Below are 21068 nucleotides of genomic sequence, written 5' to 3'. Positions count from 1 at the left end.
TTATATACTACTACATTACATATACTTCTTATAACTTTTTATATAATTTTGTTTAGATACGTGTTTTTTTTTATACGAATGTTGTAATTAGGTAGGTATCATTTGATTTATGTAAGTATTTTTAAAGGTAAAAAGCGGTCCCCCGACACGTCAAAATTTAGTTTAGTCTGACATGCTTTAGTTGCTACTTACGTAGTGTTAAAAGTTATTTTTTGCTTTTTATAGGGTTTAGCGTTTTTAACCTTTTGTCTTAATAATTGCGTGCTTTTTTTGGGTCGGGGGTTTTTTTAATTTATAATTTTATTTTATTTCATGCTTTTTGAAGGAGCTCCTTAATTTTTCCTTCTTTCATTTAATTTATTTTATTTTAAGATGGGGTCGCTATATGCGATCTCGGCCAAAAGAAGCTGTTTAACAATCCTCATGACAAACTGGCTCTGGGAGAATTGCACAGATTGAGAAACAACAAAGATTAACCTTTGGTCATTCTAGATTTTCAGCAAAAATATAAATCGGTTTATCCGTTTCATTCCGGCATTCCAGGGTTTCATCCGCCACATCCCATTTCCAGCATCAGGTTCTCGTCAATCAGAAACATGAAGAGAACTCGTCAAGACAAATTCAACGAGCCCAAACTCGATGGGTTTACTAAGAGGCAGTTCAGGGTTACGTCTCCTATCTTCGTGTCCTAACAGCAGACCAGCTCAGTGGTTCCAGAAGACATTAGTATTTCAAATTTCAGATCCCACATATGCTTGCAAGTAAACTGAGCGTGTAACATTCCTATCACACCTAACAAACGAGCTGATGACCTTGAAGACCTGAACCGATTTCCACCAAACATAGCTAAGAACACTCCCGAATGACATTCCTTTCAAACAAAAAAACCGCATTACAATCGGATCATCCGTTTGGGAGCTACGATGCCACATACACACACACACACACAGAGATACGTCAAACTTATAACACCCCGTCGTTTTTGCGTCGGGGGTTAAAAACAATTGAACTTCAAATGTTTCACATGTTTTAAAAGAAGAACATCACAGAAACCATGTGAAAAAAGTTTTATTCGAAAACCTGAAACCATGAAGTCTTCATGGTTTTTTTGCAATTCAAAAATACTACTAGAATAAAACGGCAATTTCATACTTTAACCCCTAATATTTGAATAATCACCTTGTGCCACAGTTGCCATCATGCAATTTAAAGACAAATTTTTTGAAAGCCCTTCGACTTTTTAACACCCATGAACAACCAAGTTGGTGGCTTCATATTACGGACATACTTTGTTCTGGATAGTCGTCAAGACGAGCAAGGCTCTTATGTGTTTTGTCTTAGCCTGTGCGCTTCAGTTCACATTGCATCTCATCTTTCAGTTGTGGTATTCTTTAGTTCAGCGGAATGTATCTCGCGCAGCACAACCGTGACAACTGAACAAACAAACCAACAAGTCCAATGAAATTAGGGTAGCAAACATGCAAAGTGCACCGGTGTAGATATAACACTCATAATTAACGTGGGAATAGACTTTTAAGTTTATTTTAATTACTTATCTTTTTTATCTGTATTTTCAATCATTTTTTTATTTGATACCCATAATTTCTGTAATGCTGGGACTATCTTAGCCCTAAGACGAATATTCGTGATATGGTGCAAAGTTACCTAGATGGTCCTAGCGGGGCAATGGAACAAGACTTAAATGAATAAAAGATTTTGTCGCAAAAAAGACGAATTATTTTATGTGGCCACCCACCTCATTGAACATAAGCTTCATGATGAATCTTCGTCTGCTAGTGTAGCCCCGGCATAAGGAACAACTATTTACCCTTACTAATTTTATAGTAGTCAGTCACAGAATTAAGAATTTTCGTCAGTAAGTCATGGTAGTCTCTAAGCTCGCTAATTTTGTGGTACCGACTTTGCACTTGTAAGTTGTAACAAGTTCTAAGAAATTACGAAAAGCGACTCACGAAGGAGTTTTATATTTAAAAATGTATCGTAAATTAATAACGTAAGCTACTTTCGTGAACGGAATTTACAAGTGTTAAGGCGAATTTACTACAAAAAGCTAAAACATTTACTCTCTCAATGAACATACATAATTTACTTAAATAAGTGACAAACTATATTTACTTTTTGGTAGTAACACTAACGGACCAATGGTGTTTAGTGCTCATTTATCTCCCAGTTACTGCGCAAAGCGATGCTTTGGTAGAGAATTAGTCATGACATCATTTTATATTGAATATTGTTTTCTACTACATTTATCCTACATACATACATACCTACCTTCACTCAAAAAATTAAAACGTTATGGATATTAATTATTATTTTATTATTCAGATTTCGCACAGTTTTAATAAATAATGAAATAAAAGGACAATGCCAGGGTGTGGGCTCAAAGTTTGCCCAGCAGTGGGAGTAGTTTCAGCTGGTTCCATAGTGCACTCTGAACACGAAATCCAAATATTTTTGAAATCGGTCCCAGAGGTCCCGAGAAAAACCGGTTCAAATGGTCTCCATAGATAGTCACTTAACAAAGCCTGAGCCATTTGCCCAGTAGTGAAAGTGGTGGAAATTCGTTCTTTACTGCACTGTTAACACGAAATCCAAATATTTTTGAAATCGGTCCCAGAGGTCCCGAGAAAAACCGGTTCAAATGTTAAACTTGATCAGTCACTTTATAAAGTCCAAGCCATTTGCCCAGTAGTGGGAATGGTTAGAATAGGTTCTTTACTTCACTCTTAAGACGGAATCCAAATATTTTTGAAATCGGTCCCAGAGGTCCCGAGAAAAACCGGTTCAAATGTTAAACTTGAACAGTCACTTTATAAAGCCCAAGCCATTTGCCCAGTAGTGGGAATGGTTAGAATAGGTTCTTTACTTCACTGTTATCACGAAATCCAAATATTTTGGAAATCGGTCCCAGAAGTCCCGAGAAAAACTGGTTCAAATGTTAAACTTGAACAGTCACTTTATAAAGCCCAAGCCATTTGCCCAGTAGTGGGAATGGTTAGAATAGGTTCTTTACTTCACTCTTAAGACGGAATCCAAATATTTTTGAAATCGGTCCCAGAGGTCCCGAGAAAACCCGGTTCTAATGTCCAACTTGAACAGTCAGTTTATGAAGCCCAAGCCATTTGCCCAGTAGTGGGAATGATTAAAATAGGTTTTTTACTTCACTCTTAAGACGGAATCCAAATATTTTTGAAATCGGTCCCAGAGGTCCCGAGAAAAACCAGTTCTAATGTTAGCCAGCCATTGTTAGCAAGCCATTTTAAGCAGCCACAAACCTAACAACCTCTTTTCTTGATAGATAGAGATATATATATATCAGATAGATAGTGGTTTCACTGTTAACAGGATAAAAAAAAAAAAAAAAAAAAAACAGAAATAGACGTTTAAAGGTAATTGTTGTTTCTCTTGCTTTTCAGTCTCTATCTACCACAATCAGTCCTAAGTTCGAGTAGCGTCATGCAATTAATATCCTTAATGGCAATGGAAAAATCTTATCAAGACGAATAAAATAAGCTCAAACACGAGGTAGTAAATAGATACCGTTGAGGAGTTCCCTCGTCTCACTGTCGTCTCCATCGTCAGGTCAGGTCTTAACCTCCACAGTTTTGTGGTGTCGGAGACATATACCCGATTGACAAGTTTTTATTCGATATGTGCTTACAATTTCCGAGAGTTCCATAATGTTTTAAGGTTTCTATCACCAGACCCTGGACCCTGGAACTATTTGGAAAGTAAATCCTTTTAAACAATAAAATGATTGTTTAAATCGGTTGGTAAACGACGGAGTTATGCACGTACTTACGTAAAAAGAATACAAACGAACTGAGAAACTCCTCCATTTTTTGAAGTCGGTAAAAAAAAATCTCGTTCAATACCTCGTATTTGTCGATTAATATTATAATGCATTTCAATTAAGGTAATAAAAGTGGAATAGTTAAGAGTTCGTAAGCATATTTTTCGTAGTATTGAATAAGAGTCAAACCAGTTTTTCTCAGCACTCCTGGGATAGATTTCGAAATATTTCGGTCTGGGACCTATTATAAGCCTATGGAACATAATACACTATGCAGTTACTGTGGGCAACTCTTGAGCCCAACTTCCATACAAAGAATAGCATTGTCCTTTGACGTTTATTTTGGCATCTTGAAATTGAGCTAATATAGCCCGGTCAAAATAGACATAGACGTAGTGGTCAAATAACAAAAATTCCCACAAAGCTGATTTTTGGTGGACAGCTAGATTTGATAATTATGAATAAAATACTAAAAGTCCCCATCGATCCCAAGTGTGCGTCAACAGTTATTCGAGGTTAAATGTCAAAGGACAATGCCAGGGTCTGGGCTCAAAGTTTGCCCAGCAGTGGGAGTAGTTCCAGCTGGTTCCATAGTGCACTCTGAACACGAAATCCAAATATTTTTGAAATCGGTCCCAGAGGTCCCGAAAAAAACCGGTTCAAATGTTCTTCATAGATAGTCACTTAACAAAGCCTGAGCCATTTGCCCAGTAGTGAAAGTGGTCGAAATAGGTTCTTTACTGCACTGTTTACACGAAATCCAAATATTTTGGAAATCGGTGCCAGAGGTCCCGAGAAAAACCGGTTCTAATGTTAAACTTGAACAGTCACTTTATGAAGCCCAAGCCATTTGCCCAGTAGTGGGAATGGTTAGAATAGGTTCTTTACTTCACTGTTAATACGGAAACCAAATATTTTTGAAATCGGTGCCAGAGGTCCCGAGAAAAACTGGTTCTAATGTCAAACTTGAACAGTCACTTTATAAAGCCCAAGCCATTTGCCCAGAAGTGGGAATGGTTAGAATAGGTTCTTTACTTCACTGTTAATACGAAATCCAAATATTTTGGAAATCGGTCCCAGAGGTCCCGAGAAAAACCGGTCCTAATGTTCAACTTGAACAGTCACTTTATAAAGCCCAAGCCATTTGCCCAGTAGTGGGAATGGTTAAAATAGGTTCTTTACTTCACTCTTAAGACGGAATCCAAATATTTTTGAAATCGGTCCCAGAGGTCCCGAGAAAACCCGATTCTAATGTTAGCCAGCCATTGTTAGCAAGCCGTTTTAAGCAGCCACAAACCTAACAACCTCTTTTCTTGAAATAACATTCAGATAGTTAGTGGTTTCTTTCACTGTTAACAGGATAAAAAAACAGAAATAGACGTTTAAAGGTAATTGCTGTTTCTCTTGCTTTTCAGTCTCTATCTACCACAATCAGTCCTAAGTTCGTGTAGCGTCATGCAATTAATATCCGTAATGGCAATGGAAAAATCTTATCAAGACGAATAAAATAAGCTCGAACACGAGGTAGTAAATAGATACCGTTGAGGAGTTCCCTCGTCTCACTGTCGTCTCCATCGTCAGGTCAGGTCTTAACCTCCACTGTTTTGTGGTGTCGGAGACATATACCCGAATGACAAGTTTTTATTCGATATGTGCTTACAATTTCCGAGAGTTCCCTATTGTTTTAAGGTTTCTATCACCAGACCCTGGACCGAATAACAAAGGAACCATTTGGAAAGTAAATCCTTTCAAACAATAAAATTATTGTTTAACACGTTCGTGGACAGTACTATCTCATAGGTTGCAGCTACTGAGACACTACTTTTTTTCATACATTGCCCACGGGCGTAGTGTCACAACGCATGGTTAAAAAAACCATATGATGTGACAGAACGGATGTAGGCGTAAACGTCGTAAGGCGTTCTGTCACATAGAATATTATTATTTCGTAGGGATATGACAGTACGGTCTTAGGCGTATACGCTTATACCCGTAGTGTCATATTTACGTTGCAAAAAAGCATGCGTGGTGCACTTACGCCTTCAGGCGTCAGTGTTGTGTATGATAGAAAGGTAATAAAAAGAAGATTTAATTAATCAAAACGTAGTTTTATTTAGGAAACAACATAATCACTTCCTATTACTTCTATGTAATTAACAAACAAAACAAACTGCAAACTGAAAATAAACTAAACGCAAAACAAATCTTTTTAAAATTAACATTATTATAATTATAATATCAGTCTTACAATTTGTACGTTAGGAACCTGGATATCAAAACCAGTTACATTGAAATCAGTTTTATTGTTATAATCTAAACAACTTACATATCCATCTAACAATAAGATTATAATGAATAAAAAATATTCTGAAATCTTTATTCATCAGTCCTTATACTTTCATGGTAAATTTCGAAGCAAGATGGGCATAATGGAGGTTTATCTGGACACCCTTTACAGCGATAGCTCGTTTCTTTACGAATTTTGTTTTTACTACAAACTTTGCACTTTAGGAAGGCAAACTTTTTCGTTGTTCCAGGTCGAGATGGTACTTGCTCTGGCCAGTGGCCACTCATTAAATTTTCAGTTACAGAACTATTTTCCGGTTGAGGAGCAGATGAAATACTGGGTCGGAAACGCCTGCTATCATGAATACTGTTTTTATTGATTATGTCTCTTCCTTTTATTTTCAGATTACTGATCCCAATCATTACCTTAATCAATTCTTCTCGGTAGTTTACGTAATTATATGAGTTGGCATTGTTTTTCTTATATTTTTTGAATAAGAAGTATGCATTCCAAACTCCAATATCCAAGAAGTGAAACAGCACCTTTTTATACCACCTTATTGTTTTCCGAGGGCATGAGTAGTAGGATACCATTTGATCGGACCTATCTACACCGGACATATGTCGGTTATAAAGATCAACTTCTGCAGGTTTCAATTTGGTCTTGCCATATCTGTTTCTCACTTCAACAAGAGAGGGATGAACCTTAGTGGTAATCATCAAGACTGGACGTTTGTCCTTCCACTTTGAAACATACACCTTGCCCTTGCGTGCCCACACGTGCTCACCTTTCTTCACCTTTTTATTTGCAATATTCTTAGGATTTTCTTTACGATTTGAACGCAAGGTACCGGTAGAATGAGTTTTCAAGTCAAGCAATTTCAGTGATAATTTCACAGAATTATAGAAATTGTCCATGAAAAGATGATGTCCACGTAGCAAGTATGGACGCATTAACCTCATGACAAGTTTTTCTGTCTTAGATTCAGATTCGCCTGTATTTGATGTTGTCGCTTCCTTTCCCGAATACATCTTTACATTTAGCACATAACCATCGTAAGTAGTAAGCTCATAGAATTTGATGCCGTAGCGAGCTTTTTTCGACTTGATGTACTGGCGAAAACTCAATCGACCTCGAAACAGAAGAAGCGACTCATCCAGCGACAGCTCTTCACCAGCATTGTAAATTTTACGAAAGTTTAGTGTCAACATATCAATGAATTTTGCAATCTTATTTTCTCCTTTAGCATCTAATTCCGATGCACAGATGCAGCGCAAAATTTGCTCATATCGTCGTCCTGACATTATAAAGCTAAATATGGGATGATAATATAGTACATCCGATAATGAAAAGAGACTTCTTTGTTTAGGACATTTAATGTGACCTTTGAAGCGTAATCCCAAGAAATTTCATCATTTCTTCACAGGTGGTCTCACGATATACTATTTTGCGGCTATATCTGGTATGAGGCCTATTCGTGTTGCATAGAGCGTTTCCATAATTATTAGTACAGTTTACCAGATATTCGATGGCACTTTGCGGGAATGCAAGATGGAAAAAGTCAATTACTTGGTTCATGCTATCAACATTCACGGTTATACCACATTGAGAGTTATCAAAATGAAAATCGGGTATATCAGTTATCGTCTGAGACCATAATTCCTCTCTGATTGGTGTGTTTGATCTTCTAGGACCAACACTGACAGAGTTTAGCTGATCAGAGGGGTCTAGTGGTGACAGGTTAGGGTATTCTTCGTCATTCAAAGGCAGATCAGTTATCACTGGGACAGGTTCTTGTATTAGGTCTACAGGGCAATCAGTATTTCGTGTGACTTCAATATTTTCACCATTTCCGTCGAGGGTCGAGTCAATATTATATGATGATTTGTCAGCATCATCATCTGCATCACTAGACAAAGAGGATATTGACTCACCAGATGATGTAGTAGCTGTAACCTGTCGTATGCGTCTTGATTTTGAGGCTTGAGTTTCGTCCTCTGAACTCGTGGATTCAACACGGGATGGTAAGTACTCATCATCAGATCCATAGTCACCATCATCAGCAAATGGGTCTTGACTCGATTCAGGGGTAGAAGCTGCATCAAATAGGTCTTGGAGTCGTTTTTGTTCTTTTTCGAACGAGTCTCGAGACGCCATCTGCAAAAATATCCGTTACAAATTTAGTACAACAAAATCGTGTTCACAACAAACAATAGCAACATAAATACGTTATTGACATAAGCAACTAGACTTGAATTAGTATATTTAGTATGTATAAAACAATAAAATTACGTTGAAAACAAACTACTCACTTTCTAAACAACAGTTGCGCGCGAAAACATGTAGCGACACGCAGGATCACCGCAGCGGCGCAGTACGCGACTGATCGTATGTAAACACGACGCTCACGGGCGTAGTGTGAGTGGGGAGGGGAGTATAAAAATACGAATGTGTGCGTGGTAGTACTTTCTTTGACATTTTTTTTTAAATAATGCAGTGACAGTACAAAAGTCGTAATTATACCTGTGGTGACAGTACAACATGCCGTTCCTTCTGATAGTATGAAAAATCGGTCGTCGTGCGGCGTACTGATTTTATCCAAGTAAAAAATGATACGTCGACAGGCGTACTGTCGTATCATTTGTAGCTGTCTAGATGCCTGTGGTCGTTACTGTCCACGAACGTGTTAAATCGGTTGGTAAACGACGGTGTTATGCACGTACTTACGTAAAAAGAATACAAACGAACTGAAAAACTCCTCCATTTTTTGAAGTCGGTAAAAAAAAATCTCGTTCAATACCTCGTATTTGTCGATTAATATTATAATGCATTTCAATTAAGGCAATAAAAGTGGAATAGTTAAGAGTTCGTAAGCATATTTTTCGTAACATTGAATAAGAGTCAAACCAGTTTTTCTCAGGACTCCTGGGATAGATTTCGAAATATTTTGGTCTGGGACCTAATTATAAGCCTATGGAACATAATACACTATGCAGTTACTGTGGGCAACTCTTGAGCCCAACTTCCATACAAAGAATAGCATTGTCCTTTTAGGTTTTTTGATTTTTTTTCGAAAACGGTAAGTTTTATCAAAAAAAGACATCAGATCAAAGTTGTAGATCTTTAAATTTTCTACAAAAATGGCATTAACAGTTTTCTCCTAAATCTTACCATTCCTGAGATATCGCGCTTCAAAGAGTCACACTACACATGATATGCACATATAAGCCACGTATATACGACGGCTGCCTTTAAGTTGTGTCGTTTGAAATAAGTATAGACAATCTAATAGGTTAATACCATTTATTGTTTTTCTAAGAATTCTCCGCGATATTTAATGCACTTTTGCATGCATTAAACCCAGTTCTTGAAATATTTATTCCATTCTTAAGTGGGGGTAGTCTAATAGGCCGATTTGTATGAGTCTACAGCTTTTTCAGGTGTGCTGAAACGTTTACTACGGAGACTCCTTAATTTTGGGGAATGTAAAACAATCGTAATGCTCACGGATCCATGTCACGGTATGTTACATGTTGGTCTGCGACAATTAACTGCCGCATAGCCTCGATACTATCATGGGTCATATCGGGTTTTGAATTACCTTCACGTGGCTTGTCGCTAAGGCTAGATTGCCCACTTTTAAATCCTAAATATCAGCGTACTGCAGTCCTAAGGCATGGTTCTGCATCACTAAACACAGAATAAAATTTTTTAAACCGTTGAAGTCGCGACAATCCGCTTTTAAAGTTGTAGAAAATTATCGCACGCTAATTTTCCTTCGACATTTCCATTTTTATCCAGAAGACTGGAGTTGGAAATTGATTCATAATATCTGGACCCTATTAAAACTTTACTCCCACCTGCTCCAGAAAAACTCCATTTTTCATTATTTTTTGCAATTGCAAAAATGATTGTAGTATGAAATCATCCTCCGAGCCCTTTTCCCGACTATGTTGGGGTCGGCTTCCAGTTTAACCGGATGTAGCTAAGTACCAGTGCTTTACAAGGAGCGACTGCCCTATCTGACCCCCTTAACCCAGTTACCCGGGCAACCCAATACCCCTTGGTTAGACTGGTGTCAGACTTACTGGCTTCTGACTACCCATAACGACTGCCAAGGATGTTCAATGACAGCCAGAACCTACAGTTTAACGTGCCATCAGAAACACAGTAATAGGTGTCCAAGATATGCTTAGAAAGTACATACAAACTTAGAAAAGTTGCATTGGTACTTGTCTGACCTGGAATCGAACCCACTCATACTTGAGAGGTTGGTTCTTTACCCACTAGGCCACCACGAGTTTTTGTATGAATCTGATAAATCTAAAACAATCACAATAATAGTTAACCCAATAGTTAATATCAATAATGACATCATATTAGAACTTGACGGCAATTATTTCCTTAAACTATCCTAAAATTGTCATGACAGCTGGTGGAGTAGGCCTACAGGGGAAACCACGATAAAAAAACGCGCAGAGTACACTACCTCACAGGTGGCGTGGAAATGTGTGCATGTCATGTATGGAGTATACTTTGAAGCGCGATATCTCAGGAATGGTAACATTTAGGAGAAAACTGTTAATGTCATTTTTGTAGAAAATTTTATAATCTACAATTTTGGTCTGATGTATTTTTTTGATAAAACTTACCGTTTTCGAAAAAAACACAAAAAAAAACAAAAATTTTGACATTTGACCTCGAATAACTTTTGACGCACACATGGGATCGATGGGGACTTTTAGTATTTTATTTATAATGATCAAATCTAGCTCTGCACCAAAAATCAGCTCTGTGGGAATTTTTGTTATTTCAAATGTCTATTTTGACCGGGCTAATAGTGAAGGTATAAGCTATGAGTTTAAAGTTTGTATGTACGAGTATGTACATTGTATACAAAACTTGATTTACTGCATTCACAGTCAATAAAATGGTTATTATATTTGTGTGTTATCGTTTATTAAGAATATTTTATATTTAAGCATTTCACATTAATCAAACACTTCACTGGAAATAATAATAATGACTTCCTAGCCAATTGTCCACGTCGGCTGTTCTCAAGTAAGTTCAGCCAATTCCACGGGACATATCAGTGCACAAACATTTCAGGTGGTGTGCGTTCGCGCAGCGGAATGTTGTTGAATTGAAAGATTTTAATTATGCAGATAATTAGTGTAAGAAGTCCTATAATTGTATATGGTAAAAAAAAATGGTGTATGCAGCCATTGTGGAGAAATTCACCAAAAACTGATTCCGCTGGGCGAACGTTGTCTTGGCGGAACTTTTTTTATACCATAGACTTTAGAAGAAAAGAGATGTGTCCAAAAATTTGTGTGTATTTGTGTATAATTACACTAGTCAACAAAATTTTCCTTTTTTATTGTATCCAAGGTGAAACATATAAATTTTTGCAGATTATCTATCACAGAATCGAAGTCTAGAACACAGGACTGCTCTAGCAGTTCTAGTTTTGGAGAAAAACCAATCTGAAAATGCCTAAAAACGCTTTTTTAACGATATTTAAAGCCATTTTTCTACAGACACTATTTTTTTTCGTATTTTCTAACTAAAGAATCATTTAGTACTGCTCTTCTCAATTCAAATCCAGTTTACTTTACATCAGTACGAGTTTCCATTCTCGTGATATTTTTTTTCAGCTACGTCGTACGATTTTCCTTACATTACTAATTGACATTTTAGTATGGACAAAATACACCGTTAATGTAAAATGGTATATCTTGAGAAAGAAAACTCGTAATGATGTAATGTAACTGGATTTGAATTGAGAAGAGCAGTACTAAATGATTCTTTAGTTAGAAAATACGAAAAATAAATAGTGTCTGTAGAAAAATGGCTTTAAATATCGTTAAAAAAGCCTTTTTAGACATTTTCAGATTGGTTTTTCTCTAAAACTAGACGTGCTAGAGCAGTCCGGTGTTCTAGACTTCGATTCTGTGATAGATAATCTGCAAAAATTCATATGTTTCACCTTGGATACGAAAATGCTGTTGACTAGTGTTATTTATGTATGAATGAAATCAGTGCATGCTTAAACTCCGGAGAAATCCAAGTTTCCGCTACGCGAACGTTTGGTCATTTGCTAGTTTTCATATAAAGCGCTTACATAGAGAGCTGTAGATTTTTACATACGTTGTTTTGAATTTGTTTATATTTGTTTAAAAAACAGATTTAGAAAAAGTCGTAGGGTTTAAAAGATAAAAATATAAACGTAAAATAGAATTGAAAGATTTTAATTATCTGCATAATTAAAATTTCAATTCAACAACATTCCGCTGCACGAACGCACACTTTCAGGTGCCCTCCCCATTCCTACACTTTCATAGCCCGATGGGATGGAAAATCCAACACGACCAGAGAGAGATCAGGCGCAGGTTTACGTGCTCTCCGATGCAGGGGTGTAGCGATCACCAACTTCCTTACTGGGCTGCCTTCTGAAAGTTTCTTAAACTCAACTTAAACAAAGCGATTTCAGCCCGACCCGGGAATCGAAACCGAGATCTCATGCACAACAGTCGCACTATGCGACAACTGCACCAACGAAGCAATATAGTAGTAGAGCCAACATTCACTTCAGTCTGATATCAGTTATTTTTCATTAGGTATAACATTTTGTCCCGCAACATGTCAACACGCAGCAGGAATTACGACATTGTATGTGACGCGGGACACGTAGCTTGCTCCCGGCTCAAGTCGTGTTCCGCGTCAAAATCGACGAGTATCGAAGATTGCGTGTAGTCTTGTATTCTGGACCTCCCTCCGAGTCTCCAATCGGGGTATGTTCATGAGATTTTCCCCTCATGAAAAAAGCTTGATAAGGAATTAAACATTAACTTGGGGCGTCAGGGTTCAATAAATAAAACATATAATTCTGTGATAATGTTTTGTTTGTTCACTTTAAATTGCGTCACTGCCATAATTTGCTAGTCAATTTAAATGGAAGTAATGCTTCTATATAATGTTGTCTGTCACCATCTTGGAATCCTAGACTTCTTCAAACGTTAAACATTTTCCCACTAACTTTCGTACAAACAGATCCAGACATCTTCACAACCACGACACTCTTCTAAGAAACAATACCTTCTAATATATATACAACGTATATTGAAGTCAAATTAATATTACATATTTTCATTTCAATCGGGACAAATAAAACGCATTGTTTCATAGAATCGTCATTATTTTAGATACAAGACAAATATATTTAAATGTGTGAAGGAAACCTATTTAAGGATCGTTATCTTTAACAATTAACAATGTGTGAAAATATATTATAATTTATTGCTTAACTATTCCCTGAACGGAATCCATTTTAGAGATCAATTTCTCTATTACATTCTTAATAGTGTGTCTAAATAAAAAATTGCAGCCTATATTGAAATTGAAACTGTGTTGGCAGTATATTACAGACAATTAAAACAGTTTTTTTTTGTTTTCAATTTAAATTATTTCTTTTAGGTATATGTCACAAGCGTTATTATTTGTATATAAAACTAAACAATTACAATTACCCTTCAAACAAAGCAACATTCTCCATTAACAATATATGAGTTGAGAAGAAGATGAAATAAAAACTTTTACAGAACTGTAAGCATATTCAATACTTTCGTATTACGTTACATTATAGATGAAAGTGTATATTTTTTAGTATATAAGGAATTAGGAGGAAAGGTTCTTAATTAAATGATATTACATATATTAGGTAATATGAATTACAATGAATACCAGCATAATGTTTGTCTATTACGGAAATATAAATACATATTAAAAGGTAACAGTAATTTACTAAAACATAATTACTCTCAGTCATATTTTTATTTGATATTTACTACTTCTATATGGGGTCAACAAAAAGAAACTGTAATAACAATTTGAGCAGTGTTTAAAACTCATTTCATAACAGCTGCCCTAAATAGATAAAAATCTACAATGTATGTAAATGATACATATAATAAAATTAATTATGTAAGATCACACTATCTGTAGCTAATGGGTATAGCTAAGCAGTTTCGTAACTTTTCGTTTACATTAAAATTTAACTATTCAGAACTAAGTTGGGCATAAATGTAAAAACAATTAAAATGCACTAAAAGTATCAGGCAGAAAACCCATTGCATATCTCCTAGTACAACAATGACACCACTGGGTAGTTATCACACCCGCGCGGTAAGCAACTGAAGCAATACTTTATTTTGCTTCTACTTCAAAATGAACAATTTAAAGACCGCTTGGAATAGTACTCTATACTTTACAAAAGGCTTGTTATAAATAAGTATATAAGTCCTTATTTCTAGCTATTACTTTTGTTTACGCCAATCACGATCATATTACTCTTAGTACAATGGAACTTAACATTTCATTAACTACACAATTAACCTTCGACTGCCGTAGAAAAACATGCAAGCTAACGTCGGTATGGCTTAGATATAATTTAGCTTTAACTATTTAATAACTTCTTATGAGGTCACTATTTGCGGTTACGGGCAAAGGCTGAATTTGGCAGTAATTAATCTTATTTATCTTAATTTTTAAATATCTGTCAACTACAAATAATAATAATACTAGTGTTAACAAATTGCTCAGTTTTTGATAGTATGGCAGCAAACCATAGACTCCTGGAGAACTGTTTCTATTTTCCGTATCCGTGAATACTTAATTAACTATGAATTTAAGTCCATATGCTATCTATTTACACAAACAAGTAGGCACATACCAGCCGCGGGTCAATGGTGCCTGGGGTAGTGGTGACCGTTACTGTACCTGAAATGTAATAAGTGTGCATCATATTTGGGAAGGAAAATGTGCTGTGTTATTTTATTTAAAATTCGCAGTTTCAACTGCGTTCCGAGACATTACTGAATGAAATTTAGTCTATGTTACTAAGGCGGTAGGGAAGATAGATTACCTGTTGTTAAATCGTTTGTACTTGTTGCTATGATGTTTATTGAAGTGGTGCGAGGGGCGTCGTTCATTGCGATATTTGTTGAAATTACCGCCCCAATGTGGCTTGTTCTGCTTTTCCTGTAAATTATGTTTATACATAACAACTGCTATTTACCTTAACCTGTATCTCGGTATAAATAGATACATTATAATTCGCTCTATTCAGGGAAAATAATAGAAGTCAACAGTAAAAATTATCTTAGCGAATAATAACTTTGCTTATATAAATAAAACTATTTTATAGTCAGATAGGTTTAATTACCTGGAAGGGATTGTAACCATTTCTATTGTTGTTGAAGCGATTGTAGTGATGAAACTTTTTCACTTTCTTGTTACGTCCTCGATCCATTTCATCTGTGGCTTCGAGAGCTCGCTTGCGCTCTTCACGACGCTCTTCGAATACCTGGTTTTAATTAAAACAAAAATACTTTTGAATCAATCAAAATTATGGTGAAGTCCACACGATTTGACTTGCTTCAGGTACTTTTAGGTACTGATATTTTATCTTGAGTCATCGCACTTGACGGCTTACTTCGGTCAGATAGGTCCCGTCCCGCGTACATACCGCGCATAACCACCCCCGCTGTCTGCGTGCCTGTCACGCGAACTCTGGGAGTCAGTATGTGTGCAGACTGCCAGGTGATAAATGTTATAATGTACCTGTCGCGAGAGTGCGCTGTGCGTGCCATTCCACGTCGCCACCGCCGCGCCGTAGCCGCGGTGCGAGCCCGCCTGCAGCGCCCGCGCCGTGTCGGCGCCCGCCAGCACACCACCCGCCGCCGCCCCGTTGGTCCCGGCGCCGCCACCCGTGCCCGACCCATTCGCCCCCGCCGCGCCACCCGAACCACTCCGATCGCTCAGCGGAGACATGCTGCTGACGCTCGTGTTAGGACTTTCATCATTTTCGGTTCGACGCTCTTCTTTTTCTTTAACCCTGAAATTGTTTCACGAATATTGTTAAAAGGTAAGAGTTCCCGGAAGGTCTTCATGCACTAGGCGACATAAATCTTCAAACATTTGATTTAACTATAGTTCGGCCATTCAGAGAATGCGTTCCTGACACGTCGCGATTGAACTGACGACGTAACTACATTCATTGATTATTGATATAATAATGTTGTTTTAATGCTCCTCAATTGTTAAAACGGTAAACAACCAGCAAAAATATTTTTATCGTAACTGCAACGCAAGTAAATCGCTGTTAGTATCGTTCAATCGCGACGTGTCAGGAACGCATTCTCTGAATGGCCGAACTATACCAGAATGTATCCGATAGAGAGCTCCTAACAGAGATGCAGTTTTTACCCTCAGGCAATATTTATCATCATAAATAGGCAGCTAACGAGCCGAGCGAGCGCACCGCAAATCGTGTTATAGTTGTCGCCAAAGTCAATGGTGGCTCGCAACTAACCTCCGAGCGGAGGCAAGCCCATGCGGCCCTCAACCCCCGCGCGCCTTGGCCGTCCGCTGATACTTTAAAATGGTTTCTGTGCACACGCAACATGCTCAAATGTATTTGATAGGCGATCGTACGATCAATATGATGCGACAACGGTCGCACGACGAAAACTAAACAATTTCATCATATGGCATGATCGCGCGACTTTCAATAGGACATTCGGCATTGGGTAGTATGTTTGACCGCACGGTCGCGCTATCGCCTGAAGGGCGGAGGAGGTCGCGACGTACTTGGTGCTGGTGACGCCGTGCAGGCTGGGGCTGAGCAGCGGGCGCTGGCTGCGCACGGTCCAGGCGCGGGCGGGGCCCAGCGTGGACACCACGAGCCCGCGCGGCGACGAGCAGCGGCTCGGCGCCGCCAGCGACCGCTCGGTGCGCTCGTCTCCGCTCGACTCGGAATCATACGGGACCAACCTCGATCCCGTGCAGCCGTTCCTGGGCGACACGCCTGAAGAATCGCTCCTGTTCATCTGCTCTTCCAATTTCTCTAGCGGCGATTTAGGCGTCTTCATTAACTTGCTAGTTGACGCAGATTTTTCCATATTCTTTGAGTTAATGACGGATCTGAGGTCTGACTCGCTCTTTGAAAGCTTGGGTTTAACTTGGCAGTCGTCACCATTCTGACGCTTGATTACGAAACTTATCTTCTTATCGTCGTCCACTTTATTGCCATTCTTTTCTATGCCATTCAGAATTTTTGGAGGCTGCACAATTTTCTCTACTTCACCATTTTGTTTTACAACCCAAGGTTCAGAATTGGAGTTACTGGACTCTGATGACTTTCCCAGTGTACTATTTAGAATTATGGGTTTGTTTTCTTGTTTAGAAACTTCCACTGAAGTGCTATTAAGGAGAACTGGCTTTCTCTCATCATTTCTATAGAAAGTTAGTTTCAAAGGACTTTTTTCTCTATTAAGGATATTATCTGGTAGCTGTGGGCCATACACCACACTCGAGGAAGAGGCCGCCGAGGTGGATGTTTCCTCTGTGGTGTTGTCTTTTTCAAAGAACATAATATAAGCATTTGTGCCCAGCACAGCGGACAGGGGTAAGGGTCGAACACAACTGTCATCAAATTGGTAATAATTCCCATTTGGTGCTTGCCCTATAGCAGTGTAATGGCCACAATTTTGTGAAGGTCCAAGGTGAGTGACTAAACTTACTAGTTTATATGACTGAAACAATAGAAAAATCTATTATATCAACTTGTTTAAATCCCTAGTATTGCATTTAAAATAAATCAAGTTATTTATATTTATAGATCTATGTCTTATTCAATCCAGATTTAGTATGATAGATATTGACCATCCAAACTTACCAACTGTTGATGACTTTTGTTGTACATATATTTGTTTAAGGTAATCTTCTTTCTAAATTGCACATGTTTGGAGAGCTTCCCGCCAGCCAGTGAGAACCGTTTTAATGCTATACAGAGCACCATAGGAGCGCGCTCAATAAAAAACTGTTTAGTGGCTGATACCTGAAATTAATTTTGAAATAATGCTTTACAAATAAATATATTAACCTTTATTTAAAGCAATGGTTTTATGTAAAGGGCAAAAGTAACTGACCTTTTTATTGCATGCCTCACATTTGTAACCTAAATCTTCTAACCTTTCTCGAGAAAAAAAGGAATCTAATGCTTCATCTAATGTTGAGTGTTTTCTTATATCTAATAGTAAGTCCTGAAACAAATAAAATTAATTATGAAATCTGTAGAACAATATAAATAAATGGTGAATTGTTTTGAGCAAGCAGTAGTTCTTACCTCAAAATGCTGGTAGGTGGTTGATAAATGGTGGCATGCAAGACACCTGACTGTGGATCTCAAGTATCCACCCAGAATTTGATTCAATGGAGTTGTCTCCTTGCTATATTGTTCCAATTTGTCATGGTTAACAAACCGATTCAAATAGCATTTTTCCATAGCTTCCACCAGGTACCTAAAAAAACACAATTCTTTTTTAAGAAAAATATTAGACACACACATCAATTATGTCACATTCTTACATTACATGATAATCAACTATAAGATATAGTTATGAAAGCATTTATTACCTTAAAAACTCATGTGCATCCTCTTGCCTGCCTGGAGTGAGGTGTCTACAAATGAGGCGTAACTTGGAGTAAACCTGCCAGGGCTTAATTGGTGCTCCACCGCTCTTCTGTGTAGCCATCAGAGTGGCGCGCATTCCGCATATCACACAGGCTTCTGAAATACCACAATACATATTCTGATAACACATTTTTTTATGTTATATTATATAAAATCATCAACAACCAACAATCTCATGATTTAGGTGGTCTACACATTATTTTGACCTATACATACTGATTTACCTAAATTAATGAAGCATTAATAAATTTTCCATCATTAATTGGAAAGGCTTCCATTAGCATTGTGTTTTGACATCAGATAGTAGGTTCTGTATCATTAGCTTTTAGAAGATAACTCATTCATTGTATAATTATGTCTGTTTATTTATAGCAAGGATAAAGGAAACTAAGCACATTAAGCTTACCTTGTTGATTACATTTCTCAGCATGGGTCACTTCCATAACCAGCCAGTTTGCAAAAGCAGGCACATGGAACAGAGCCTGCAGGGTAGAATTCAAATAGCATGTGTTACCCACATTTTGCATGCCGGCACCAGCCGCCCATGCATTTTGCCATCCCAAGTGTACTTTTTCAACAGGAAATAAAACCCTTTTGGGTTTAGGTAATCCATCTTCCACATTTTTGTTGTTTTCTGAAACACAACAAATTCAGCATTATTTATGAGGAAAATGTCATATTCATATTAAGTAATAGTGTCTTACTAATTGATCAACTTTATATTTTAATTCAGAAAACAAAAACCTATAAATTCTTTAAAAAACAGCTTCTTCTCCTGTGAACCATATGATAGGCCTACTTTCTCACTGTACAGAGTTTGTTAGCTTGCATCAGTCATGCGTCACTAAGCAAATAAATACAATAAAATCAAATACATACAACCTCAGAGTGTAAATAGTAATATTTTATTACTTGCAAGACTAATGAAATAAGAATAGAGAGTTCAATGTACTGGAGATGTTTTCATCCTTAATATCAACATCACAATTATTTCACTTATGTAATACAAAATTCACTAATTGCTTAAAAATTACCAGTGCATTTATTTACTGAATGAAGACAAGTTTACTCAAAAAGGAATAGATTAGAATGCGATAAATGATTCCATGACGTTTATTGACAAGTGACCACAAGATATTATAACCTCTAAACTGATCTTATCGCGCATGTAGATAACAAACAAACCTACATTATTTTTAGTATCATAATCATAAAAGTAATTACCTGAAGCTTGGCCGGCAGAATTACACTCTTTTTTCAGTAGTTTATTATCATGCACTGTTTTTTTAGGTCGGATCACCACGTACTTAGATTTCAGTCCGTCGAGAACATTACTTTGATAATCACCAGATTCTTCAAACTCAATCTTAGACAGAAGCACGCTTTTAGCTGATGAGTAGAGTCTACTATCCAACAATGAAGAACTTTGGGATTCGTCTGGGGTAAGAGACAAACGCAATGCGCTTGTTACTGGGTCGCAAATGGAAGCGGGCATTTTACCTCCAAAATTGCAATATCACGATATCAAAGCACAGAGCACTTCATATTTCAGTTAACTAGTCCATGTATAGCACTAAAAGATTTTAACGGAACCTCATAAAATAGTTCTGTAAACATGTGTATTTTAAATTATATAAATGCTGCAAAAGGAAAACGAAAGGAATCAAACACGACTGATCCTGGGATCCACGCACGACAACCGGACAATGTTGCCAAGCATCAAACCAAAGAAATAAAAAAAAGGTGCTCAGTGTTTTAAAAATGAGAATCCATATACACCGTAGGGATAGCCATGACGATCAACTAAATTGTGCGTGCAATATTGCTTCATTCATAATGTTGCGCAATTTATTTGATTTTCTTTATATTACTTAACATAGAAATGTTGAAAAGTAATTATGCAATTAGTATAGCATTTAAAAGAACATAATCTGCTAAAAAATGTGCCACTATATTATAAATTAAAATGCATAGCGGCTGTTTATAAAGTCATTATCAATTTAGATTATGACATCATCTGTTTGCTCTGCCTTTTTCCAAACTATGTTGGGGTCGATTTACATTCTTAACTGTATGTAGCTGTGTACCAGTGTTTCAGACGGAATTAAGTTCAATCCAGTTATCTGGGTGCAGGGTGTCTTACTACCCGTAACCACTGCAAAAGATTTTCAGCCCACAGTTTAACGTGACTTGTGCAACAGTGGTAATAACTCGCCATGACAAGATGATCGCATTGATCACCGATCCAAGGACCGACCGCACCAAGCATTGGTTGACGTCGTTACTTACAAGACATGGGCTATAAGTCTGTAGGAAATTAAGGAGAAGTAGTGGATCACAGACGAGCCCATCTACGGGGTGGGTGGTAGGAGCTTATTAATATTTCTTTGGGGTAGAAGTAAACTCGAAAATACTGGCAACTTGAAGCTTGT

The 21068-nt window shown here is 37.4% G+C and overlaps 2 protein-coding genes across 3 annotated transcripts; both read right to left on the bottom strand.

Annotated features, from left to right (window-relative positions):
- Nucleotides 1–7475: 7475 nt before the first annotated feature.
- Nucleotides 7476–8676, bottom strand: LOC124635352. The gene is made up of 2 exons (XM_047171231.1): nt 8414–8676; nt 7476–8258 (listed from the first exon to the last, which is right to left on the bottom strand). Exon 2 carries the CDS (start codon nt 8256–8258, stop codon nt 7476–7478), a length of 783 nt encoding a protein of 260 aa, XP_047027187.1. The 5' UTR covers nt 8414–8676.
- A 4312-nt stretch (nt 8677–12988) lies between these two features.
- On the bottom strand, nt 12989–20355 carry LOC124635056 (ubiquitin carboxyl-terminal hydrolase 36). 2 transcript variants are annotated; one of them, XM_047170834.1, is made up of 11 exons: nt 19861–20355; nt 19043–19270; nt 18579–18732; nt 18289–18463; nt 18092–18205; nt 17839–18000; nt 16752–17695; nt 15723–15996; nt 15325–15465; nt 15025–15140; nt 12989–14879 (listed from the first exon to the last, which is right to left on the bottom strand). In XM_047170834.1, exons 1-11 carry the CDS (start codon nt 20129–20131, stop codon nt 14843–14845), a joined length of 2616 nt encoding a protein of 871 aa, XP_047026790.1. In that variant the 5' UTR covers nt 20132–20355; the 3' UTR covers nt 12989–14842. The 2 variants fall into 2 exon arrangements, with proteins under 2 accessions (XP_047026790.1, XP_047026791.1); XM_047170835.1 differs by having other exon boundaries at nt 16935–17695; nt 19861–20354.
- Nucleotides 20356–21068: the final 713 nt, after the last annotated feature.

The sequence above is a fragment of the Helicoverpa zea genome, chromosome 12 (assembly GCF_022581195.2).
Source record: "Helicoverpa zea isolate HzStark_Cry1AcR chromosome 12, ilHelZeax1.1, whole genome shotgun sequence".
NCBI classification, from domain to species: Eukaryota; Metazoa; Arthropoda; class Insecta; order Lepidoptera; family Noctuidae; genus Helicoverpa; species Helicoverpa zea.
This window is presented reverse-complemented; position numbering and strand designations above follow the sequence as displayed.